General features: G+C 38.9%; 2 protein-coding genes and 1 long non-coding RNA gene across 4 annotated transcripts; 1 reads left to right on the top strand and 2 right to left on the bottom strand.

The window, feature by feature from the left end:
• Nucleotides 1-203: 203 nt before the first annotated feature.
• LOC102079055 (uncharacterized) lies at nucleotides 204-11,495 on the bottom strand. The gene is made up of 3 exons (XR_268987.4): nucleotides 11,247-11,495; nucleotides 5,352-5,551; nucleotides 204-2,563 (listed from the first exon to the last, which is right to left on the bottom strand). It is a non-coding gene; the product is annotated as an uncharacterized LOC102079055 (long non-coding RNA).
• A 646-nt stretch (nucleotides 11,496-12,141) lies between these two features.
• Nucleotides 12,142-18,392, top strand: foxf1 (forkhead box F1). The gene is made up of 2 exons (XM_003442246.5): nucleotides 12,142-13,434; nucleotides 14,671-18,392. The coding sequence occupies exons 1-2, from the start codon at nucleotides 12,456-12,458 to the stop codon at nucleotides 14,829-14,831; spliced, it is 1,140 nt and encodes a 379-aa protein (XP_003442294.1). The 5' UTR covers nucleotides 12,142-12,455; the 3' UTR covers nucleotides 14,832-18,392.
• A 662-nt stretch (nucleotides 18,393-19,054) lies between these two features.
• Nucleotides 19,055-25,497, bottom strand: mthfsd (methenyltetrahydrofolate synthetase domain containing). Of its 2 annotated transcripts, none has more exons than XM_003442324.5 (8): nucleotides 25,300-25,497; nucleotides 25,050-25,153; nucleotides 24,394-24,507; nucleotides 23,484-23,597; nucleotides 23,270-23,360; nucleotides 21,949-22,061; nucleotides 21,573-21,698; nucleotides 19,055-19,935 (listed from the first exon to the last, which is right to left on the bottom strand). In XM_003442324.5, the coding sequence occupies exons 1-8, from the start codon at nucleotides 25,325-25,327 to the stop codon at nucleotides 19,183-19,185; spliced, it is 1,443 nt and encodes a 480-aa protein (XP_003442372.1). In that variant the 5' UTR covers nucleotides 25,328-25,497; the 3' UTR covers nucleotides 19,055-19,182. The 2 variants fall into 2 exon arrangements, with proteins under 2 accessions (XP_003442372.1, XP_005467183.1); XM_005467126.4 differs by lacking the exon at nucleotides 24,394-24,507 and adding an exon at nucleotides 24,558-24,671 and having other exon boundaries at nucleotides 25,300-25,496.
• Nucleotides 25,498-27,710: the final 2,213 nt, after the last annotated feature.

The raw sequence follows: 27,710 nt of genomic DNA, 5'->3' as shown, positions 1-27,710 counted from the left end.
CCCTGTGGACAACTTAACGCTGCAAGTACTAAAGTCTTAAGTAGGTGGTAAAGACAAAATAAGATTATATATTTCATTTTTAACATTATTCAGTTTACATATACAATAACTAAAACTAATTGCTTTTTAAAATCAGGGTATGGCCTCACTGATGTTTTAACTTCTATGAAAATATGTTCTGCTTTGATTACTGCACACAGTCATTCAAGCAATTCATATCAAGTAAAAAGCGCGCGTATAGGACAAAGTTGACTGATGCAACATGGAACATCTGCCACCTGATTGATTCCTAAATCAAATTGCCCATAGAAACGACTCAAACTATGGCTTTTAAAAGAGCTTTTTCACCCTAATACATGGCCCATTAGCAGATGGCCATTCATCAAATTAACCCTACCTCGAGAGAGCTGCCAGCGTCTCAGAAAGTACAGTGCCACAGTGCTCTCTGTCTCCAGTCAGGACACACTCAGCAGCGCGTCCACTTTGCCATGACTGTGTTTACCTCAGGAATACACAAATGCAGCTCGCTGCAGGCTCTATTAAGAAAGCGAGACCAAACCTCTCCTGATCCACAGAACACAGACTGATTCACCCTCTTGTGTTGTTTACAGAATTTAGGTTCATTCCCTCGTTGCCATTTTGTAGATTTTTTTTTTTACTAATGCAGAATATTCTACATTCTACATGCATCATATGAAGCATGAATTATTTCTCTCCACATGTGATTATTTACAGTTTTTCTTATGAACATGAAGCAGTAAAGCTTGGCTCTAAATGTTCCTGAGAGGATACAAATGCAATAATCAGCACACTTAAAACACATAATAACACACACAACTATATTCTAAAAATTCACGAAAATAAACAGGTTTACCAAACCTTTAATTAGCATGAAGTTGTGTACTTTAGCTAGAATTAAGGAGCTTCAGGCCCAGCTGTGGTGAGCCTGATTACTTAATAATATGGTGATAAATGCAACTATCAATCAAAACCCCTGACAGGACTTACAATTCAGGAGAGATCGGCCAAAATAAGAGCTGCTGACTCTCTCATTGTGGCGGTGTGTACGGGGGTGTGTAAAAGGATACGCGCTACAGTCAGCAATGAAGGTACTTGCACCAGTGCAATGACAGGAAGAAATAAAGTGTCACTTTTTATTTACAGAGCACAGCGGCAGTAACTACAGCTGTGTCTCGAAAACAACAGTTGTGCAATTTAAAAGCTAAAGTCACGCACAGTGGAGGACAACAATGACACTGTGGTTGAAACACTGGTGGAAGCCACAGTAAACACACCTTACAGTACACTGAACATAAAGGCTTCCTGAGCACAACACAACTGGTTTTGATGGCAATGATGAAGTACGATCAGCGAACAGTGTTATGTTTGTCTTCCACCAGAAATTTACATTTCAGATTTTAATTGTTTTATCCATATCAGTAAAAATATGTCACACTGCAACTCGACTAACTCGGGGGGGGGTTGTATTTTTATGAAATATTTTCACACACATATATCGCTGTAGTCATTAGAATGGACTCTTTCTTGCTTTCATGTAATCTGCTTTCCTCTTAAAAATAAAAAATCACATTTATACATCAAGTATTTTAATAATCTTAGATTTTTTTTTTTTTATATTGTCCAACCTGGAGACAATTAGGAGGGTGAGATCATTTGAAATATTCAAGTAAAATGTTAAAATATGCTGCAAAGTAATAATTTCAAATGTTTGCTGCTTTGTTTTTTCTTTTGAAAATCATCAACTGCAAAAACTCCATCACATAAACTCCTGGTTCGAAACAATGCCAGGTGAAAGTGTAACAGCAGTTTTAGTTAGTTATTTAATACTCCTAAAAAAAATATTTGTGAAAGATGAATAACACAGTTAAATGTGCAGTGATGAGTTTATTATGAGCTCTTCTTAAAGACAAAGCGAATGTGTGCGAGTGTAGGTTTTCATTTAAATACAGTGAGGTGTGAGAATGATTGAAGTGCAATTAAACGTGGTCATCACTAACAAAACACAAAAGTCCAACATATTAAGAACTCCGTAACATCTGGATGACATGCATTCTGCTGAAATAATTCTTTTACTTATTCCAACTGTTATGTTTCCTGAAATATTCCGTATCTCTCTCATGCGCACACCTATCCCCAGTGGCTACTACTTGTTTTGGCCCTTTTCCTCCACAAAGGTCTACTGTGCTTTTCTGCAGGTTGAAAGTTTTCACAGCAGAGATGACACGAAGCAAATTCTGGCTCTGAGAGGTAAATCACTGCAGCACTCGGGACTGCAGCTATTCTCTCTCACCTCGCCACTTTTAGCAGACCGTGGCTGATTTCCTTCCTTGCGTGACTCCAGAGTGTAAACACACAGCCAGAGTGACTCATCACTATTTCTCACTTCCACGGTCTGATATAAACACATGAAAAGGGTCAGGGGTCATTTTGAGGTGGTGAGTGGGTGGGTGGGGGGCCAGTATGTCTCTCCATAAGACATCTTCCATTCTCCAAAGAATTCACAGCTTCCTGTGGCCAAAGCCGCATGCCTGCCCACTCTAGCCTAGAGGAAGGAGAAAGAGAAACACAGTTAGAAGTAGGGAGAGAGATGGACGGACAGTTTGGGTGATAGATTGCCTTCTCTGCCACGCTCCTCTTCAGCAAAATGGAAAGAATGCAGTGGGGATGAGGCTGTATCTCTTTTCCCCCGTGACAGGACCAGAAAAAAGAGTGATGGCTAGAGAAAGGATGGAGGGGCTAAATCTGGGTTTGAGTGTATCGCAGAAATGAACTACATTGTGTTTTATGTGCTGGTAAATTGACTTATAAGTCTTGAAAACGTTGTTTATCTGCACCTGCCAGCTAGTCTTTTGAGCACATTGGCACTTTGTTAAAATGAGATGTCTAAGAAAGTCCTGATCAGCTCTTGAAGCCTGCAGGGTATTTAAGGTGGAAGGGAGGGATAGCCACTTCCTTTCAGGCCCCAATCTGAAGTAGGGCCAAATACAGTCTAACATAAATCACTTTAAACTCCGCAGCTTTCGCAGTACCATTGTTATAGAGCAGACCAGCGGAAAGAGGCCGGTAGCAGGTGGAAATAAAAAGCCCTTTGACAACCATAAGGTAAGATTCTTCCCAAGATCACCACAACATTTACACAAGCCAAAGAGAGCAATGTCTGGTTGCCAGCACCAGTCTGGACACATATACACACCAATATTTAGTCAGCGAGACTCTCATATACACTCATACATGAATACATGTATCAGTGGCATAGGCAGCTGCAAGAAGCACGCAAAAACAACGGTGATGCAGCCACTGACTGCACAGAAAAGCAGACACAGAGCCAGACGGATGGACGGATTCACACTCTTATTTTTCCCAAGTCCAAACGAACATGTAAGTGGCGCGTTGAGCTTAAACAAACACTGTTAAAATAACATCTGTTGGCTTCGCTATAGTGGCTTTAAAATGTGGTTTGTTGCAGTTGAGTTTGGAGATGAAAGCATTATCAAATTCAGGAAGGGAAATGAACAAACAAACTGCTATTTTTTCCTTTTCTTTCTTTTTTTTTTGTGCAACAATATTTGTTCTGTTGTGTTTTTCTGTCACACAATTTGCCACATAGGTCACACCCCCTTCATCTCACAGCAATAACTTAGTCAAATCAAAACACACAGGCATCTGCCCTCACACAGACACACACTTTATAGTGGTCTCCACTGAGGTTAAATTTCAAAAGATAAATAAATAGTTGGATTGCATTCATTTTTTACAGTTAAAAAACTCAGAGGCGATCATGGCCTTTTATTGTGAACAGATGTACCAAAATTTACCGAATCTGATGCCATTGCGCCTTGAAGACTTGGGCAGTGATTTGCAGTGTGCTGAGGACACTTGTTTGTTAATAACCTGTTAATAACCTGTTCATTTTGAAATCATAGACACTTTCTTTTCAAGCACGCTTCCTCTCATTAAATGCAAAACCTCTGGTGGTGGGCCAATGAGACTGTTGAAACCTCCCTGCTGTGTACACAGTTTTTATTTGAGCTGAGTTTAAAAAAATGATAAACTTTTATATTTTGTTTCCTATTTAGCTCCATAGCACAGTGATCTACACATTTGCCCAACAAGCAAAAGATCCCTGGTTTGAACCCGGGAAGAGACACAAATCCCTTGGGGAATTGCGTCAGGAAAAGCCTCCGCTGTATAAAACCTGCCAAATCAAACCCGTGGAGCTACCCACTGCAGTGACCCCATGTGAATAAGGGAGGAGCTTTTTTATTTGATTTGGCTGTATGAAACATTACTGTTATTTTGCATATTTTGTGAGCAGCTAAACTCAAAACATGAATGAAGGCGAACCTAAACAAATACAAAAGCTGAACACAAAAAATGAATCTCTATTTCTAACAATTTAAAAAGACTATTTAACAACTCGATTCACATTTTCCACAATAAATAAATGAATAAATAATTTAGACAGATGACACCAATTTACCCCCTTCTCTTTTTGACCTCTTGACTAGTCCTTCAGGGGTTACACTATATTGCACTTATATTTAAGCTTCTTTCTTCATTCCAGCCTCTCCCTGTCCTCTCATTTCTTTCCCTGGCACTGCCTACCGCACCAACCACACCTCTCCTAACGGGTGTACTCCTCTCTACTCCTCTCTTCACTTGGGATCACAGCCTAAACCTGGCAGGGTCTCTGTCACATGATGCCCATGCGCGTGATGCTTCGCTGGGACCCCCCTCCACTCAGGAAATGCTCTCGGCCTTTTTCCCACCCTAGTGTTCCGCTGTGGAGAGCTGGGCATTACAACTGAATCCAGTTACCATCCCAAAGCATTCCTGACTGATTCCAACCACTGCCTGGCAATGGGTTCCCACAGACAACAAGGATATGCCCTCATTTCAAGAGCACTGAGTATCAAGTTGTGAACTACCAAAAGCTGTTTATGGCAGAACAGAGGAGTTTGAGCTCCACAATAGGCAATTACAGTGCCCACTCATCCCCCTCCCCTTCATTCAATTTGTGGTTTGTCTGTAGGTGGATTCGGTTATGTGCAGATTAAAAATAGTCAACCCATTCCAGACAAAAACTGTGAGGGACATGGAACACACATTGCACAAACGATATCTCCCATTGTGGTGTACTGTTTGGGAATTCTTAATTGCTTTTTCCGAAGCAGCTTGCCACAGGAAAATCCCCCTTCAGAGTAAAGAAAAAAAGAGTCGGTGGGCTGTGCGTAAACACCATACATATTATGTAAACACATACGTATAAACCCATGTCGCCCCATGTGCACCCATCAAACTGAAATCAAGGCAATATCAAAGAAGCTAACCTGCAGCAGAGCCAATTGTGGCCTGTGTGTGCCCTCCCTCTCTCTTTTGTGTTCTCCGCTGTGGTTTCTGCTTCAGCTCTCATTATTGATGTCTTTGCCTGCATTAGACAGACCATGATGGACCGGCCCTGGGAGGTGTGCAGGACTCCAGGGTGGGGCACCAAACAGGCTCGAACTCACTGTGTGGGATTGAGTCTTTTCTTTTAAAAGAAATAGAGGGAGAGAGAGAAATAGTAAGGCCGTGATGCAGGAAAGCGTCTAAAAAAATGTCATATTTATGTTGAGCACAAAACAATGTGCAGCGACTTCAAAAAAATCCACCAGATATTGTCACACAAGAAACAAAAAATCATCCTGCTACAAGTATAATGAGTTTAATCAAGGCTTTGAATCAAATAGATACTTTTATCATGACAAAGCTAATTAACACATAAAGCAGCTTTGGATGAATCAAATTGAGCTCTAAATTAACTTAAATGCAAAAAAACAGAACGATTCAGGAACATTCGTGCATGATGACGACAAGTTTGTCCTAGTTTAAATATTCTACGCATTTAAATAAAGCTTTACTAAAAGGAAAGTAAACAAATATGAAGACCACACACCATCACTCCCACTGAAGGAAACCGGAAACTTTGAGAAATATCACATGCTGTCATTCAATATTTTGCTAGCATAACTGCTGCTTTAATCATCTCTTATTCACCAAAATAGCCAATCTTACTATTACTCTGACAAGCTTTGCAATGTATTGTTTTTTAATTAAACTTTTGATCATAATGTTTTCAAGAAACCAAAAAAAAAAAATATTATTTAAAAAATAATGCATGAAAATCACTGAAAATTGATAATATTAAGGAACATTGTGAAATTTTTTTATTAGAGAAATTGTGTTAATACATAACTAAATATGAAAACAGCCACTGAGCCATTAATAAACATACCATGAATGCTTTAACTTTGTAAATAAAATGTATATTGTGTGTCTATTGTATGTAATGAAAATTTTTAAATAATGTTTTTCTCTTTCCTTTGAATTCTGCCCTTTTGACTTTTTTTTAAACACACACACATCCAAAAAGTTACAAAGTTACTGAAACACCAGTTTGCCGCTATATACAGGTATATAAAATTATGAAGCATTTTCTCTACAAGTGCTAACCACATTTGGAAAGTCAGGAATTTGTGAAAGCTCCGGACCTGCCAAATTCTCCCCACTGCTGTCCTTCATGTCAAATTATGTGGTACTGCTTATAATCACAAAATAAACCAGAAAGAATTTTACATATGCTTTCATGCTTGTTTTTTCATTGTCTGAAAGGAATGCTTCGACATGAGGCTGTCAAAAGAAGACCATTTAAAAAAAAAAAACAGGGTCGAATTTGCTTTTACATGTGACAAACAAGTGAATCTAGAAGAAAAAGAAAGAAAACAGGAGTGGGAGTGGGCTGTCTATAATTTGACAGTATGGCACACCAGGGACAGTTGCGGGAAGGCGTGTGAAGTGTTGCTGAGCAGCCTGGGGTTCTCACAATAGCGTTTTTTAAACCAATGACTCATACTTTGGTATGATAACCTCTTTATCTGTTAACTGATAATGACAAAAAAAAAGAAAAAAAATGCTCCCTTATCCAACATATAAATCTAAAAGGGATTACCAGATGACCAAAAGCTTAAGGGACTCTGGTACTAATTTTACAGTTACAGTATAAGATATTCTAACGAGGCCTGGGGTTAATTTAACTGAAACAAGTTCATTCAGTTCATGGTTTCAATCTGAATTCATGCTGTACGGTATTATTATCACTGTGGAGGACTCGCAGTTGTCAGTTTAAGTCTAAGGCTGAGGTCACTGACCTGACCAACCTACTCAATGTTTATTGTCTGCTGTTTCTCCGAGTTCATCTTTTTGTCTCTGCTCTCCGCCCTTTAATGCTCCCCTCTGCTTCTAGTCCTGCAGGAAGTTTTTTTTTTTTTCTGCAGGGGACCTTCCATAACAACAGAAGGTTACTATTTTGCTATCTAGAATGTGCTTAGATAAATCTTGTTGTGATGTGGCGCTACAGAAATAAAGCTGAATCGAAGGAATTGATAACAACACAGCTGTTATTGCGGGTGTGAGGCGGATGCAGGCAGGTGGCTGTATGTCTCTATGTGAGACGTGTCACCAGGATGTAACCGATGGGAAACTTAAAACAGCTAAACAAGGCTGTGTTTCCACACTTTTCCACGCATTCCAATTAAAATTATCGCACTGTAAAATTTAATCTTCTGATTAAATAAATCCTCCCCTCCCCCTTTTTAGGGGAAAGGTAACACAAATGAACTGAGATAAGATTTACTTACACCTTTTTATATCCGTCAGACTCTGATATCTTCAACATGACGCACAGGCTGGAAACATTAATTTATCCTTTGATTTGTCAGTAGTGCTCATATGAGTAGCTTCGGCTCAGTGTCATACTCTAGGGCTCTACGGAAGCGCGATTGTGTGCATCCTTTTAATTTGAGCAAAATCAAACTTTTCTATAAAAGTTGTGGACATCTCTGTCGGAATTGATGAGGTTAGAAAAAAAATATGGAAAACATGTCTTGATGAGCAGATTAGAGGTAACTACTTTTCTTTGTAGTACCGATATCTTATCTGGAAAATTAAAAGATCATAAAGCCATTTCTGCAGCAGCTGATTACTGGAGACGGCAGTGCCCATCAAATACACTTCAAATCCACATAGTGGCCCAACGCGCGCAATCAGCGGTCTGCTAGCAATCCCGTCCCTTCTCGATCACATAAACACCACTTAAACGAAAATATACACGGCCACCTACAGCGCAGGGAAAGTGATGAGGGGGTGCCCACTCCGACATTAGGACACACTGTTTTTAATTAAAGTGACAATGCTGAGTGAACTACAGGCGACACTGCAGAAGCAAAGAGCCAGAAACCCATCTTAAACAGTTAACAATACAAATTGTGTAAATAATTAAAAAAATGTTTTTAAAAAATTCATAACCACATATATGTGAATAACATTTCCATCGGATTATTTTTTATTTGAGTTATTAATGTTAGTCAATAAAGCATTAAATATTTATCAGAATTCGTATAAATGCGAGATAAACACTTTTATTTTCTACATTTTTCTCGAGCATTTCTGTGCAAAACTGAGAGCTCGACACTATTTGTGCATTTCAAGAGTTGTTGACATTTCAGTTCTGTAGAAGACGTAAAAATAAAATGAGTGTGAGAATAAAAATCAAAGAGAAAAATCTATGTCGTTAAAAAATAGGATAATTCAAACTCTGAACCAGATTCTCTTATTAACAGCCATTCATGTCTTTGTTAATTGATTTCAGCTCCCTGAGAGACTGAGATTAGATCTTATTTTTTCATGTGTTGATTCGAGCTCATTATAATTAAAAATGTGTTTTTCTTTCTCAGATTTGCAGTCAGTTTAGGCCAAACAAACGACATTAGTGGAAACATTTATTCATTCGTTTGTTTGTTTGTTTTTTTGCTATCCATGTCTTATTCCCGTTTACAAGTACTGATTATAAAATTAAAAAAAATATTAGAAAATTTGCCTAAAAACTTAATTCAAGTTCTAGTCGGTCGAATTTACAGCCAGTTGATCGATTACTTGTCATACAGTCCTTGAAACAAGTCCCTGCGGCCTCTCTGTGACCCTCCTTTACCACCGAAGAGGGAAACGGTTTATTACTTAAAGAAAGAAACATTTAATCAAGTTATTGCACCAATATTCTGAAAGTCTCTCTGCACCTTAGACCTTAACTCGTCGACCTTGTATTTTGTTCAGAGTCCAAATCAAATTAAGATCATAGCTTCCGCTTCTTTTAAATCTGTGATCCGCCAGGTGTAGGCATAATGTAATTTCTCGTGACAAGGAAATTATTTCAAACTTTATAATGTCAAGTCTTTCTTAGATGATGTAGGACAACGCAGCATTGCTTTGACTACAGATCACAGCACCTCAGTTTATCATTTAATCATGTAATATCAGATATCAGTAAGTTTCTGTTTTTTGTTTTTATGCGTAGTGGCAAGACTGAGCTGAAGAACATGGCAATGCTGCTTAGACTGAACTGGAAAATAATTAAATTTCATATGCATACATAATTTTTTTATTATTGTTATTTATCATAGGTGTGATCCTAAAGTAGGCTCTGTAAAGTAAGAATGTGACGAACAAAAAAATGTCTACGTACAGGTCAGCAGATTATTGTAACAACGTGATCAACCGAAAATCTGTTTCAGTAAATACTAGTGAGGCGGCCCGGAAAGCCTGTCAGTACTGTGCGCTCTGCGGTGTACCTCCACCTAAGTGGACAAGCATTCCTGAGGATGCAGCGCTGTCAAATATTTCAAGATGCGACGTCACGGAAAAGTGCACGACTTCGTCTGCGACACAGCAACGGGGAGGTTCTGACCTCGGATCTCAACCCCCAGTGATGATGAACATAATATGCCACCTTTTAAGCAGTTTTGTGTGTGTGTGTGTGTGTGTGTGTGTGTGTGTGTGTGTGTGTGTGTGTGTGTGTGTGTGTGTACCTGTTCATAGGAAGGGGCAAAAAGATTTTCAAAACTCGCTCTTTCCACTATAAAAGAACATGTCTTGTACTTGTACTGTATAATATTCTTGTATTCTTTTACTACTTGTACTATGTGATATTCTGAGGGTGAATAATACCTTTAATCGATTTCTCCATAATGAAAAGATATAACTTTGCACCGTGTACAGAATATGCAGCAGAGGCCAGCAAACAGATAATTTCTTCTTAAACACCAGAGACACATCAGACACCCCCCACCCCCCACCTCCATAAAAAGGAAAGCTATATAAATGCTTTTGTATATATAGATATATTTGCAAATAACATGACTCTAAAGAGCGTGAGACAAAGAATGGTATGAAGTCATCAGCGGTAATTAAATGCAGTGGGCAGAAAGAGGACGGGAGCGCGCCTGCCCCTGGTGCGCGCTGGGTGGTCTGCTATGCTGATAAATGTGTGGCCCTCACTTCAGGCGAGTGGCCGAACAGGCACTGGTTAAAACAATACTCACATTCACTTATCCGTGGTTCTAAATCTCCTCTGAAACAGTAAAATCTAACCCTGGCACGCCTGTCACCTTTGGGCTGACAATGAAATTTTTTTTTTTTACAATGAATTGTTTTCTCGATTTCCCTTTGGCAAACCACCTGGAACAAAAGAAAACCGCCCGCTTATGTTTTGGCACTGGGGAATTTAATCAGTAGGAACATTAATAAAGCGCACGATATTTTACTTATACACTGAGTTTGATTAAAATGTGTCACCTCAAACGGAACTCCTTGAAAAGATTACAGGATTTTTGCGCACAATGGAGTCGCCAAACACTCTGGTTTTACGCACGAACCAAAATACATATATTCGCCTGTTATTTATGTCCACGGTGCCAAAATCAACGGTCACGAACCCCTAAAAAACAATAACGCCGACAGCGAGCAGAAGCACGCGCTCATCTAACTGAATTCAAAAGGTTGCAGGCTGCAGCTATCGAGATCTCCAGGGAACAATAACCAACCTACTGTCAACAGTTTCAGGCTATACTCCTCGACTTCCAGTAGCTCTCGCTCGCAATTTTGTGAGAAAGCAATAAAGTGATCTTAAAGTTGGTTTTTCGGTGTTGGAAAAACAAACAAACAATCATTTTCCAAGTAAACTGTCACTTAGTACAAGAAGGCAGAGCTTGATCCAAATTTGAACTCAACTTTTCTAATTGTCCTATATTATGTAACATATTGCAAATCGCATACTCTACGTCTCCCGCTGTGGGGATTAAAGAGCTGCATCACTGTTAGTAATCCTGTGAATGAAAGCGTTAAATCCACCTTACTTCAATTCCACGATCATTCGATGGAGAAGTGCCTGCAGGAGTCGATCTCAAGTCCCAGTCCGAGTTTCTGTGTTCAGAGTTCGGAGGAGCTTCCACCTCACTCCTCTTGCGTCCCTGCGTAAATATTATGACTACATTACACAAACAATATTCATGTGTTAAAACGTCCAGCATCGACTCTCCGAACAGGCAAGCATATCGCATCAGATTGAGTATTAGCTGATCTAACTGGGCTTTTGCTTGATTTTTTATTTAAAGAAGGCCAGGGAAAATGTTTACATTTTGCTGTATAAACATCCTGCCCATGTTCCTGTCTATCTTTTACAGAAATCAAGAGGGTGGTTTTGAATATGAGGGGCATGTTCTCTGGTTAATGTTTTCCATATACTAAAAATGTGATATAAAGTAGCTTTTTTTAATCGTTTTAATTACAAAGGAGACATAACATGGTTGCAGTCGTGTGGCTCTTAGGTTATATGGCCTGCAATGTCGAGGTACTGTTTGCAGATTTAACAACAGATATCAGTTGTATAAATAGTGTTAGAATGATCATAACCATAAAAAGAACATCGTATTAGAGAACAAGCAAAAACAAAATCTGTATCCGAAGGCTGAATCTAATGCATTCACTTAAATAGTATAAGCTTATGCAAATCATTAATTTGAATTTATTTGTGCTCTGGGGGATGTGTTAGCGTATGGGTCCTTGAAATTAAATGTTATATGTGAGATATATTCTCTATTTCTGTGTAAGGACGGGGGGAAAAGAAACATTTCACTGAAAAGTGAACGCACACAGATGTGCAAGCTTACAGCCCACCACTTGAGTAGGAGGGCAATCGGGGAACTGGGCGGGTCCCAACATTAGGATGACCAAGACATACAGCTTCCAATGCGCCGATGGCAACAGATAAGTAAAAAGTGAGCTCCTCGGACGCACGACAACACACCAACTGAAGTGGAAAGCGGCTCCTGTTCTTCTCTTTATCCCATTTCGGGCACTGCGTACAAGGCAGTCCGGCTTCAGACTGCTGCAGGACTGAATCAAAAGCAACAGCTAAGAAGATAATCGCGCCTTTGCCTCTATCGCCACTATCATTATTCGATTTTTTTTCTTTATGACACCAATTTAGTACCTAACTTACTATTTTTTATAGGTGGAAAAGCAAGTCTGTTTTTGTTTTCCGTCTCGAAGATTAAATTTAACTAATGACGGCAGAGGTTCAGCAGCCCCCAGCACAGACTCCTGCCCAGAGCAGCCCGATGTCTGCTCCGGAGAAGCCACACGGACAAACGGTGGTGATGGAAACTGCCTCCTCCACTACGAAAACCAAAAAGACAAACGCAGGGATCCGACGACCAGAGAAACCACCTTATTCCTACATAGCTTTAATAGTTATGGCTATTCAGAGCTCTCCAACAAAACGCCTGACCCTCAGTGAAATATATCAATTTCTACAGAGCCGCTTCCCGTTTTTTCGGGGCTCGTACCAGGGATGGAAGAACTCCGTGCGTCACAACTTGTCCCTGAACGAGTGCTTCATTAAGTTGCCCAAAGGCCTCGGTCGACCGGGGAAAGGACACTACTGGACTATTGACCCGGCTAGTGAGTTTATGTTCGAGGAAGGCTCCTTCAGAAGGAGACCCAGGGGTTTTAGGCGCAAGTGCCAGGCGCTGAAGCCCATGTACAGCATGATGAACGGCCTGGGATTCAACCACATCCCCGAGTCTTACAACTTCCAAGGGAGCGGCGGGGGCCTATCCTGTCCGCCCAACAGTTTGTCTCTGGACAGTGGGATTGGGATGATGAATGGACACTTGGCAGGTAATATGGAAGGGATGGGTCTGTCCGGACACTCCATGTCACACTTGTCGACCAACAGTGGACATTCCTACATGGGAAGTTGTACAGGATCCACTGGGAGTGATTATCCCCACCACGACAATTCCGCCTCCCCTCTGCTCACCAGCGGAGGAGTCATGGAGCCTCATCCCGTATACTCGAGTTCAGCCTCTGCGTGGGCTCCAGCCCCTTCGGCCTCATTGAATAACGGGGCTTCCTACATCAAGCAGCAGCCTCTGTCCCCCTGTAATCCAGGAGCGAACCCACTGCAGCCAAGTTTGCCCACACATTCACTAGACCAACCATACCTGCACCAGAATGGCCACAGCACCACAGATTTACAAGGTAAGTTCATATATATATTTATATATATTTTTAATTTTATAATTTAAAAAAAACGCAAAAGGTTCAGAAAAGCCGGGTCTGATTTTATAAAGAACATTTGCGAGCTATGACAAAGATAAACGAAACAAAGATTTTATTCAAATTAAGACGATTTGGTTATTAGGGGATCGAGATAGAGATAATATACTGTCCACATATGTCTGTGGTTTACAGAATTTTATTTCACATATCGTGCGCCAAACTTGGGCCTAGTGGAAATGTTGAGTAATTCTGAAGAGCATCACACTGAAATGCGCCGGATTTATTCTGCAGTCAATAAACATCAGGCTTATCTCTGCTGTGCATAATTGAGGGATTGGAATTAAGGCTATTAAGGAAATGATACAACACAGCTTAACCACTTTTTTTTCGTAAATAAAGCTCCAGTATTTTGTGAATCATCAAACATAATAAATCAGGTTTATTAAAGTAAAACCCAGACAGAGGACCAGAGGAGTTCAAACCTCCTGAACGTGTGGTATTAAAAAATAATAAATCAGGAGATGGTTGAAAGAGTCTACCGGGAGAGTTTAGAGTCACGCCAATCTGTGGACAAAAAAAAAAAAAAAAAAAAAAAAAACTAGCGCGGTTTGGTCCAGCCTGCCTTGCCTCGAGGCTCTCGGTCCTCCGGGACTGGCGTGCAAAGGGGCCACTGTCAATTAGCCCTGCAAGCCCGCCTCCCCTTTTGACAATCTTTATCGTGCTTACTAAATGGACTTTGGCCCTAAGAGGAATGCATGCATTTCAGTTAGTATAAAAGAGTGAAGCTCAATTTACAAATATAAACTTCTTTCTTACACAGAATATAAAGTACCTACACATACAGCAATCTTTTTGAGGGAAAATATGGCAGATATAGAGCATATCATTATTATTATTATTATTATTATTATTATTATTATTATTATTATTATCATCACATATAACAGTTTTATTATTAGGGTTTCCAGAACGCATAGCGAAGGTCTGTAGAACTGGATAATTAGTCTAGTATCAGCAAGATTACCAATCAAATCCTGTTGCAAATAACTTATAAGCATTTACATAACTTTTTATTTCAGAACTATAAACGACATTTTTCTTAACTCGGGGAACATAAAGTAACCTAGCCTTCAAGTACATTACATTTAAAAGTGACCTTTTAAATTTATTATTATTAGTAGTATTTCCATTCATGTTTTAAATGCTTTTTTGCAGGTATTCCTCGGTACCATTCCCAGTCTCCCAGCATGTGTGACCGAAAGGAGTTCGTCTTCTCGTTCAACGCCATGACTTCCTCAGCCATGCACTCACCGAGCAGCGGCTCCTACTATCACCAACAGGTCTCCTACCAGGACATCAAGCCCTGCGTGATGTGATGTCCTCCGTGGGCAGTCTAGAGACTAGAAGATGGTGTCACAGACTTGAGCCATGAAGCAAAACGGACTGAAATGAACAACGAATGAGTAAACTACCACTGAGAGGCATGCCCCAGTCCTGGAGAGTGCTCACTGCTTCAAGTAGATCGGACTACTTCTCTGTGCTGCTACACACAGCGACAGAGACACGGAGACAGGCCAATTAGAAAGCAACCACATAATAATATATAATAATAATTAAAAACAAACTCTTTTATGCCATCTTCATCATCATCGACCAGCGGGGTAAAGCGTGGGCGTAAGACACCCTGCTGTTGTTTGGTACTTAGTCCTGCAGAGCGGATGACTACCACTTCACACTTTTGTTCTTGTGTATTCATCTTGTTAAAGTAGGTCAATGTTTAAAAAAAGAAAAAAAAAAGAGAAAAAAAATGCACACACTTCCCCGTCTCATGTTTTTACCTTACTTTTTCTTTTCTTTCCTTTTTTTGGACTTACATACAAATGTTAGATTCTGAGATGAACAATTATGGACGTTACATAGCCTGTATAATGTAAGTCCATATACTGTATACTGTGTAAAAACAATGACGGCACTTTTTGAATAACCTATAAGCGCAACTTTTTTTTTTTTATTTATTCTGTAGGCCTATATTTTAATTTCAGGCGAACTGGCCAAGGAGTTATATGCTTTATTGGCAATATTTGTCAGAACGCTTATTATTTGTTTTAAAATGAAAAATTGAGGATATATTGTAAACACTGTTATGTCTTTTGTGTCAGATGTATGTAGACCATTACTTTCAGCATTGTATACACATTGGTAGAAGAAGGGGGAAAAAAGTCTAGCAAAGGGTCCATCAGCGAGGGTTTGTCTTTAGACTATATTACAACAAAGCATTAAGAAATAAAATATCTTTTCGGCTCTTTAAGCCGGCAATTCCACCAAACGAGATACATTTCGATTTTATCGCACACAGACAATTTTCGGGGGCGATGGTCCTGCAAGCAAACATGCCTTGTAAACAGATGCGAAGACAGTGATCCTTATTGCATAATTAACCCCAAATTAGCTTATTTAAAGATGGGAAGCTTTTTTTGTGTGTGTGTCCAATTATTCAGCAGCCTTCTCGTGTAAATATATATAATTGCAATTCATTAATGTAAAGCGATGGTTCGTTTATATGGGGTTTAAAGCACAACCGGTACCATCGGTACTACAGACAGTTGTCACTGTGGTGCAGTTAGGTCTTCTATTTTAAGCAATTACTGCAGCAGTTTGTTTTAACCTACAGTTGGTGATGTCTAACTTTGAAAATTAGCATTATTAGAAGAAACTAAACTTTTCCCAATCCATTGGTCGACCGATGAACATTAACAGTCACTGGTTTGAAAGGTTAATCGAAACATGTCTTCGATCTGTTGAGAGTGTGCAGCAGTTAAGGCGTAACAAATCCGAGGCAGAGATCTCACCCGCGTCTGGTTACAGGGTGAAAACCTGCAGCAGTCCCGTTGCTCTGGCAGTGAGCCAGTTGTTTTCCTCAGAAGCATTTGTCCAAAGAACATTTCTTGCCATGGTGGAAATACAATAAATTGTGCTGACCTAATTTAACCAACATAACGTTTGTAATAAATAGTTTTGGAGTGTTCCGCAAAATGCGTAATTATACAACAGAAAATGGGCGTAGGAAAATTAAAAACACAGAAAAAAGTAGGGCCGATTTTTTCATAAAGAGGAACATCTTTATTTGTCATCCAAAATGAGTTGTTTTTGTTACATATAATAGAAATACCAATCATGCTTTATACTGCAAAGATACAAAAATAATAAGCAGTTAAAAGTACTCATAAATAATACGCATAACGTGTATTGTACTGTGTAAAATCCTGGTTGTCTTATCTCAGTCAAAATATTTTAATTTTACAGATGCTAATTATTATAAAGGGACACGATTTTTTTTTTCTTTATCAGATTTCTGATCCATTAATTATAACAGTTGTTTTTCGACATTCACAAACACGCATGGTTGTGCGGCTTAAAACCAATTTGGCATTTTTTTTTTTTTTCATCTGAATGACCGCAAATCATTAAAAAAAAAATAAATCTGGACCTCGTTTCTTATTTTAAATTTCCTCAAGTTTCAAGCAACATTTATGGCGTTTAAAAAGGTGTTCCTAATGTAAGAGTATGGCGGGTACAATCTATTTAGCGCATCAGCACAGTCAGTGCAGATTAATCCGATGCTCATGCTTGTGATTTAGATTAAGTAAACCGACTGTGGTTTGAGGCCTTTTGTTATCTTCTTTAATCTTGATGGTTAAGTCATGTTTGCTGATGTTTGTGTGTACACATACATCTTTACAAGGGGATGTAACATGCTCCACGTTGATACGCTTTGCAATCTCACCACATGACCACTGACTGAACCCCAGTAAAACGAGCATGCCATTGAGCACAGGGGTAAGCAGGCTTAACAGCAGTGGAACAGAGCATTAACAAACTGATGACATTTGCCAAGGTTCAGTGCTCTGGAGGGCTGAGGGAGAGAGATGGCGTTCCACAGCTGTTCCCTGGCCAGGCCTGGATGACAGCTCCATAAAAAGCCAGAGGCCTGTACTGTGCAGACAGACACACTGCTTGTGTCCCAAGCCTGCCAAGACTTTAGTGCAAACAGGACATCTATGGGTTAATTTCTTAGGTAATGGCAGTGCAGCTACAGAGACAGGTGTAAACAGAAAAAAATAGTCATCAGGCAAGTTATCTAGCACTCGGGTTTACAGAAGTTTGAAGGTAATGTTAACAGACACATTTTCCAAACCGAGAATAAGAAAAATGTCACTCCGCAAAAACAAATTAATCTTTTAACGTTTTCTTTAAGTTTTGTGAACAGCTTAAAACTATTTAAAGTTTACAAGCTGACATTTTATATGTTACAACTGGGTGAAACATCAAGTTTTGTGAAAATCCAATAATGGGCCTGAAATATCATATTTAACCACTAACAACATAGTTCTGCCTCTTCATGAGAACGATGGTTTGAGGTGGTGGGGAACTTCAGAGTCGGATCTCCAATCACTGTAATTTCTTAAATTCTGCAAAACCTTGTGAACATTTATAATCCCTCAATTTTCTTTTTTGTTTGTTTTTCATAAAAAGACACTCAGTGTTAACAGGTACAGTCAAAATGCTTTAGTGAAGAATTAAGTAAAGTCACGTGAAGCAAATTTATCTAATAGTCACTCTTTCACTGGCCGAACCACAACCAAATACAATGAATAAATTGGTATTTAGTCACTATAATGGTGCAAATATAACTGTACAAATGAACGCCAGCAATCTATGAAAAAACAAAAACAAAAAACAGAACAGCAGCAATAGAGGCCTTTAGCTCTTCCCCTGTTTATTGTTGTAATCCGCCTGATTCAGAACTTCATGGTTAAAAAAAAAGAAGAAAAGAAAATCATACAATAGTAGAGACTATCCAATAATCCCGTGTTATGTACAAGAATCAATTAAGTCAAGAAAATCATAACTAAGTCACGGTTATTTGTGAACTCATATTTCTGTAGTCTCATTAAAGTAGCATAAACACTGGGAGCCTGTTCACAAGTTCTGTAAATCTGGATGAATTTGGACAATGAAAAAGACAAAAATGGTCAAAGGTTGAAGCCTGTGTGGCTAGACTATTGTTAGATGATGAAATGTTATATTTTACTCCTAGCTTCGTGACTCAAATGATCAAATGTTGTGACTTGCCACACGGAGGTGCCATTTTGAACAAAACTAACCCATTTTTAAACAAGGAGGATGCAGACAAACAGGTCTGGCAACATAATGGATGTGACAATACTGACAGCTGGTTTTGAGAGAGAGAAAAAAAAAAAGCACTAGCCTTTTTTATTTTTTTTTTTAATTATTGTATGGTAGCAAAAGCACTGCATACAGTTTGTAGACTGAAAGAGAAAATGAGTGTTGTGTTTCTAAGAATCTCTGATAAAGGCACTTTGAAGAAAAAAAAAGAACGACTGGGACAAATTTAAAGAAAAAAGCTCCTGTATTCCACCTAACAGAGCAAAATCTTAGTCATTACAGAATTTGTCTGGATTCAAGTCAGCACAAGGTTCACTACTCTCATAGTTTCAGGTGTTGTTAATATTTAGTCAAGCCTGCTAGGTTCAAATGACTAAATGTTCTCTTCTAATAAATCACATTTTTGTTCATATTTTTTGATTTATTTATTTTTTTTAAAGCCAAAAAAAAAAAAAAAAAATCAACTCTTTTTATGGTGTTTGCAGTTGTCCAAAATTGTAAACAACTTAAGCATTACATTAAGTATATTTCTTACTACTTTTACTGCTCAGTTTTTTCTGTGGCATCACTCTTAGCATCTGGTGCTGATTCTTCAGACTTCGGAGCCGCTGCTGGTTTTGGTCTTCTACTGAAGTGTCCAGATTTCCTGCCCCCTCGCTGGCTCTTGGCCAGTTCAGCCTGCAGACTGTGACCATTCAGAGAGAGCCCCTGCAGAGCCTCCAGGGCCTGATCTGCAGCCTGGGGGTCACTGTAATCCAGGAAGGCCCTGTGCTGAGCTCCCTGCCAGGTGAGTCTCAGTGGAGTGGCCTCCCTCTCTCGGAGGGCAGTTTTCAGCTCACTAACACGCAGCCCGGCAGGGATGCCTCCCAGATAAACTGTGGTCACACTCAGATGGAGCTTACGCTGAGATTTGACTTCATTTCCACCCTCTTCTGGGACCTGCTCCTTTGTGTTCCCTCTACTTTTTCCCTTTATTGTCTTGCCAGTTTCTTGCTCATTACCTGCCTTGCCGTCTCCTCTGCTTTCTTTACTCATTCTAGTCAGATGCTGTCTGGCTTTTGGTTCTCCCTCTATTCTTTTTTCCAGTCTCGAGTCCTGGCTGGATTCTCCCTCAGCATCCTGCTGTGTGTTTGGCCTCGGCCTCCGCCTGGTTTGCCTTTTGGGTTGACTGGCGTGCAGACCAGCTTCTGTTGCAACAGGCGCTGCCCCCAGTGTTACATCCTTTCCAGCTTGTTCTTCAAGAGCACGCAGCTTCTTCAGGATGGGGATCTTTTGCAGCTTTTCTGTATCCAACTGAAGACAAAACTGGACAGACTCAGTAATGCTGAAAGGAAAAAATGAGTCTCACAGAGCATACAAACAGACCTGTTCAGGGCCGATGCAATGCACCTACTCATAATAAAGAGAAAGCTGATAGCTCCTCACAGCCCATGCTTAAAAACCATCTTAATACCAGCAGGATATTTCACTTCCCAAGCAGTTAAAAATAAAGACTGCTATCTTGATTTGTTGGGTCTTCAAGTGTCTTGGCAGACTTTGATGCTGACCAGTCCTGTAAAGGATATACGGACCTATTGTTTTTACACTGGCCTGTTTGACCCGTCATTCCCCTGCCCCTGCAGAGCCAAGGTGGCTGGGCAGAGAAGCCTTTGATGATCAGACACGGCCTTCCTGTCTATGAGGTCACTGGGTCCTGTTTACTTATATGCGTGTTGTAAGGAACCCAGAGGTTACACACAAACTTACCACATAAGAAAAATAACCTTTAGCTATGTCTAATTAAAGATAAATTATCAAGAGGAAAAACACATTTCATCTTTGTGCCACTGTCAGTAAATCAGAAGCCGTTTATGGTCCAGGCTGATTTAAATACAGACAGATGATGATGTGAAATGAGTGGTAAATAAGACTGGAAAAGCACTATAAATATATCAGTAAAATTCCCAAGATACACAGTTAATTAGTTTGTTTTTTGTTTTTTAGAGTAAACAATTTTTATAAGTGTGCATTGTACACACCATCCATAAAAACTAAAACCATTTTTTTATTTCTAAGAAATAAAAAAAGAAAAAAAAAATGGATTTTTTTGGGGGGGCAAAATAGAATTATTAAAGTAAGTGCACTCAGAAGAATAAAGAATGCTGGATACACCGTCCTTTAGTGAGCCGTAGGCTCTCTATGAGTCCATTAGAGGGCAGTGTTACTAAGGAAAAGCTACATTTTTGTCATGTAACCAATGCAGAGCATTTTCCTATAAACGTTATGTTAATATTTGATCCCATTAAGTAATTATAAAGACTCATATGTGCTATTGTCATATCTTGTCTTGTCCTAAATTGTAGAAGAGATCAGTACAAGCTAATGTATACTTTCTGAACACAAAAACTTTAGTTGTTTTTTATTTTTCTAAATTTAGTGTTGGGCATTTATTCTCCCCCTAAATGCCGGTTTCATTAAGTTGAATGACAACAGGGGTGGAGACCTGATCAAACATTCATGGAAAACATACTTTCAGAGCAAGTCATCTAACTGGAACATCCATATTATCAGATTATTGACTGAAAAACATTTTTAAAAGGTGCAGGATTTTTCCATTAACATTATTTTTCAGTAATGGAAACCCACATACTAAGGAGTGAAGCATTAATCACAGATGTTAGGTCTTTCATAGATAAAGGCATTAACGTCATCATTTTTCCAATGTTAAAATCAGTTACTTTCAGCTATGCTTTAGTGAACGCTTTTTGTATGCTCCTCTTCTAGATAAATCCATCAGAGAGATTTGAGGGGAGAGATGAGGAATGACATGCGTCAGGTCAGGCCAGCCTTGACCTCTTAAAATCTTGACTATGTTGACTATGTATTTCAAAGTTGACTATGAAATAAGTACTATGTTTTACACAAAGCAAAAACAAGCACACTCAGGTTACCTTATTCCAGATGATTCCACGTGGCTTAGGCAACTGGCAATCTGTTTTAATAACTCTGGTCGGTGTGAGGATGTAGTCTACAGTCAGGTCATGACTTCCCATTAGATCTTCTGGAATGTCCATCACCTGAAAGCACAGTTATTCCTCAAGTATTCAAATTACTAATGCTGAAACAACAAGTGGGAAGAAAAAAACTCTAAACTATGTCTGTTCATGTCAGTTCAAGCTGCACATCTTTATTTAAACTGTATTTTTCCCCATTTTAATACTAACGTGTTCTTTAGCTTTGTAAAAAGAGACAAGCTGCTTATTGCAAAAAAGATTCCATAAAACATTTGACCTGCTCAGTGAGATCAAACTGAACACGCAAACCAACCTGGCAGTCATGGACAACAGTAACCACCACAGTAGACTCATTCACGGCACCCATTGAAGCCATCATTCCATACTCCAAGTCAGCAAAGCCTTCTCCTTTTCCAATCCGAAAGCCTACAGCGGAAGGCAGAGAGGGAAACTTAATTTAAAAATGTATACTGTGCAGTTTACGAAATCCTTTTGGAGGTTTGCAAACTCCTTTTTACTGCTTTACAGTAAAACATGTGTTTCGCTGCAGTACTGCATGAGTTATCTTGGGCATTTTAGAAATGAGGATCACCATGGAGTGTGGTTAGCAGACAATTTACATGACGGGAAGAACACAGGAGAAGCCACAATAAGCAGAAGGGATCTGATTACGTACATCTGCCTCAATCTTATTTCTGCTCTTTTTCCTCTATGCTGGCAGAGTGTGCAGAAGTGCCTCAATGGGCTTAGACACGTGCAGCGATCACAATACCTTTGTTCCATTCCCCTTTCAGTCAGCACAGCCTCTCATCATTTTCCACTGTGTAGTAAACAAGCCTTGCATAAAATCATTTATAATCACCCAAGTAGTGATTTGGGAGAACTGCTATATAATAACAGACTATGTTGTTCATTACTCAGCTAATAATTGTAAATTCATGCTTGCAAAAGCAGGTTTTGCAGCACATGCTGCCTTTTCCATCTTTAGAGCTTCAAGGAGACCTATTGAGCTCATTTTCAGCATAGTTTTCCTCTTGGACTGCAGTACAGTTGACTAAACTAACCTTGCTGCAGTCCCTCAGTTCATAATCTCTGTGACACCATTTTCACCCGTCTCCTTTCCCCTTTTAAACAGAAGGTAGATTGGTGGGTGGAGCTTGTGTGATGACCATATTTGAATCGGTATTTCACAGACTAAAAGCCAAAAAAAATTTTTTAAGGGAAAAAAAATGCATGCAAAAGACCAGATGAATCAATTTAAAGCCTGACTTGGTTTCACAGAGATGACTTATACATACTCTAAATTCATTGGCTGAAACTTTGGCCACGTTTAATACAAGTATCCAACAGTGTTACTATTGTGTATATGAAAATAAAGAAAAAAATAGTTTCATTTTCAACTGAAATACTATTGTCTATTCTGCAATAATAGACAATAAATTGCACACGTGGTTCTAACTACTATTTAAGGAGGAATGCATTTACATCTGGTTTTCATTCGATTTTATATATTTTAGTGCATGTATGGTAAACTTGGTCTTTAACTCACTGCTCTGTTGCTCTCCCACAATCATAAATCATTTAGGTTACCAATATGAAACTGAAATAGTATCATGACATGGTGTATAAGTCACCTTTCTCCGACACCGCCACAGAACCAACCACCATCAGGTCAATTTTAATTTTTGCATCCAGGCCAACAGGTACACTGAAGTCTTTCACACCCTGAAGATGGTTTGGAGGTTTCAGAAGAAAGGAAAAAGAAAAAAAAATCTAATTATTATTATTGGGAATTTACAGAGGAATGACAATGCTGAGAAATAAGTGCAAACATTAGTAAATTTATACCTGAGAGGAAGAACATATGCGTAGTTGTTCTTTGCTAGCCCCTTGAGGTGGAGTTATCCTATTGAAAAGGCCTGTACGAAGACGAGGAGTTGGGACCAACAAAGTTTTCCGTGCCTGCAAAAATTATTTCAGTAAAAAGTTAAAAAATAAAAATAAAAAAATCCTGAGTTATTTAATAGGACTAGAAATTAAAACTGAGCTGAATAAAATCAGTGGAGTGATGGCAAAAGTTACAAAAAACCCCCAAAAACATTTAAATTTAACTGATGCAAAACACTGATGTGGCTGAAATGTGACTTTACAAAGAACCTACAGGATAATATACAATAATTTAAACAATCTCATGTAGCAAATTCTTGACCACAGGTGCAAACTCCAGTCCTTGAGGGCCGGTGTCCTGAAACTTTTTCATGTGTCCCTGCTCCAACACACCTGAATATCATAAGTAGGTCATTAGCAAGACTCCATAGGACTTTACTGCATGCTGAGGTGGCAATTCAGCCATTTGATTCATGTTACAGCAGCTCATGAGTGAATGAACATGGTGCAAGAAAAGTACTTTTAGAAGTAAATTTTTCCAAACACTTTACTTGAGCAGGTTCAGGGGTTGCCACTTCAGCCTGCAGTCAAGTTCTACAGAGTGTTGCTAATGACCTACTTAAGTTATTCAGGTGTGCTGCAGCAGGAACACATTTAAAAGTTTCAGGACACCGGCCCTCGAGGACTGGAGTTTGACACCCTTGTTCTAGACTTTAATAAAACACAGTTTAAAATTTCTCATTTAAAACTCTGCTTGCATTTAAAAATTCAACAGGTGTAAAACTGTTCAGGAGAAAAGAAAATCATGTAATCCAGCCTGAGGCACTCTGCTTCTTGGTACTTTGTTTTTTTCCCAACACTGCAGTGCTACCTGCAGCACTGCCAGCCGAGCACCCTCCAGAGGTTTGTCTGGATCCACCTTCACCTCAGATGTGTGGATGAACGCCTGCAGCTCCGAGACCTTGGCGCAGGCCGCAAAAGCACCCTACAGCAGAAAGGAAGGCATCTGATGATAGGTTCCTCAAGTCAACTTACTTCCAAGGTGATAAAGCGTGCCTGCTGCTGGGGTCTGTCTGGGTTAACTTTGACTGTCTGGCTGGACTTGAACTCCTGCAGGCCTGCAAGGCTGTAGCACGCCTTAACGGCACCCTGGTCAATAGGTGCACAGGAAAATATATGCATGCATGCATGCATACAGAGACAAGACAGCTATTAGTGATTCAAAATTTAAGAATATCACTCAGAAGCTGTGCTGGTGCCCTGAGTGTAGCAAGAATTTCACCCCTACAGCCCTTATTATTTTCTTCAGATATTTATTTATTTACTTACAGTACTTTACATATAACCCAGACAGTCACAGGCTCAGATTTTTTTCTCTTCTTTCTTTTTTTCAAGTTTATTTGTTTCTTTTTAATGCGGGAGGGAGGAAAAAAACTGGATGAGACTAATGGCAGAGGTTGACCTGCCAGTGCATTGATTTGAATGAGAACTGCGCTGCAGCTCTGCAGCTAAACTGCTTTAACCTGCCTTGAAATTTGGGATTCTGTTGTGGACGGGCCTCGGAAAGTTTGCCAGATTCTTTTCTTCTATGTAGTCCCAAACTTTCTGACGAATGTCCCATTTCGATCCTCCTGGAGAGGAAATTGGAGTGTAACATAAACGCTAACCAAAGCAAGACGAAGCAACATTTACGTTTTCAGCATCACATTTAGCGAATCGACGATTTTAACAACAGTTTCAACGGCAAAACAAACGTTTTACAAAACACTTGACCTACCCGGGTTGATTTTTATGACGGGATCCATCGCTTTATTAGAGCCACGGGTAGGTTTATTCTACAACACTCGGATGCACTCCACGCAATAAAATCGTACACGTGAGCTCTGTAACATAATACTAACGGAACAGCTGCTTGTCAATGTTTATCATTGCTACGGCGGCTCAGAGGGACGATCCTAACGAAACGCGAAAGGGAAAAATAGTTTTGAACTTCTGGGCAACCGTAGTCTGATAAGCAGAACGCTCGTGCTTCTCTAAATACAGAAAGTACAGTCGAGAAAAAGCTAATTTTTCTTATTATCGTCACGTGTGAAGTCAATTATTTCAAACCTTTTTTGTTAAATTTTGATCTTTATGCCTTACAACAAAATGCATTTTTATAGTGACAGCAAATGATGCGTGTGGAAAATGGTAAACAGCTCAGTCAGTTGTATGAGACAAATTAAAAGAGTTTGGTATGGGTCCACTGTTTTCTTCTTCTTCAGTTTTTTAGAGAATTATTTCCTTTTAAACATTATTTTACAATTGGAGGACAATCAAGAGATATTTTGTATTTTTTAACATTATTTTGGAACCACTTTTTAAACAACTAGCTTTACCTTATGTCTCAGGACAGGTGTAGTTTACACAACAGATGCTTTAGCATGGATTATTTTTCAAATTCATGGGTGGGACACAAAATATCCTACAACAGTAGGATGAAAATACCCACTTTCATTTGTTAGGAATGGGGTCACTAAATTGTTTAATGAAAACTCTGTGAATTATATGGTATTGATTATGCTTTGCAGGCAACACTTCTCACCCAAGCATTGGACTGATGTGTTAGTGCCCATATCATCAATCATCAAAATAACAACTCATAAAATATGTTATTAATTGTTATGTTTTTCTTGTTTTGTTTTTTGTTCTTTTGTTTCTTTTCTGTTTTTTCTTTTTGTTTGTTTGTTTCTTGACACACAAAATTTAAGACAGGATGGGCTGGTGCAAATTCTTTAAGGTGGCCAGGAAAATTAATTTGCAGGGTTCCAGAGCACTATTGTCTGTGTAAGGAAAGGGCCACTTCAGCATCTGTTATGGAGTAAAAACAGGCAGGATAGGGTTGTGGCTTCACTGTGCGCTTTAAAACAGCAACTGATTGTCATGAATGACAAGCTGGCAGTGATAACAGCGATCTTGCAGGAAACAGGAAATAATCTGAAAAACTTAATGATGAAGTAATTGTTAAGATGCGCTGGTCAAAACTGTTTAAAATCTCAGTTCCTGGCTATTATGACTTGTAATTTACCACCTAAATTTTTGATCCATCAAGAATTTGTCATTTATGTCTTTAAGTTTTTGTTCTATATTCTTAACAATGAGGTAATTCAATCAATTACCCCCCAAAATGCTAAATACAACTACATTCATATTGAATTTTTCCACCTAGGAGTATTGCTTTGTCAGATTCATCAGATTTAGTCACTAACAAAACTCACTCATGTGTTTTGTTTTTTTGAGAAATTAAAGTTTAATTACTCAAAAAAACAAAACGCACAAAACACAGTTTAATTATTAAACTAAAGGAGAAAGGAAAAAATATTAACGTAACCCAGACTCTATGTCAGGTCATCTATGTAAGGTTTTACTTGATTAATATGTTTCCAAATATTAAGGCATTGTAAATGCACACAAACAGCTCTGTCTTCTTTCAACCATCGTTATCAAATTTTACTGTACCTTTTTTAAACTGGAGCACCACCTGCAGGTCTTTGGATGTCATAGGGTTTTCAAACCAGATGTAAAATGCACAAAAAACCGAAATGTATTGTTTACCTGCTTAACCATATGTGTGACACCTTTTATATATACATAAATACCCTAATATAATAATATAGTGGCACTGATGAAATAAGTCAGGAGCACCTCCGCTGCACCATTTTAGCCTTCTTTACCACCATTAAATATTTGCATATGCCTCTGTTATCCAGTGGGGTCTGTCATATTTGCATTTGACTAAAAACTGTAAATAAAGGGAATTTCAATCATTTACATGCACATTGTTTAATATGTAATAACTGTGTGGAGAAAAAAGGTGAGAAATGCAAACAACAACTAAAAAATGTCTCTTATTATTTGGAAATGCACTATTTCCCAGTCTTGCATGATATGTGATCTGTGGATAATTTTTTTAATTCAAATCAAATCAATTTGTTTATATAGCACTTTTCACAGGATAAAAACCACAAAGTGCTTCACAGTAATATAAAAACAGAAATACATAAAATACATTAATAATCAAACATACAGCACAAATCTTAATTAAATCTTATTTTGATAATGCTTTAGTTATACAGGCCCTAAATTTACGATGTAATTATGTACTATTAACGAGTCTGAGATAAAAATCTCCTCTCATACCTTGTAAAC

This window comes from Oreochromis niloticus, linkage group LG1, assembly GCF_001858045.2.
Source record: "Oreochromis niloticus isolate F11D_XX linkage group LG1, O_niloticus_UMD_NMBU, whole genome shotgun sequence".
NCBI classification, from domain to species: Eukaryota; Metazoa; Chordata; class Actinopteri; order Cichliformes; family Cichlidae; genus Oreochromis; species Oreochromis niloticus.
This window is presented reverse-complemented; position numbering and strand designations above follow the sequence as displayed.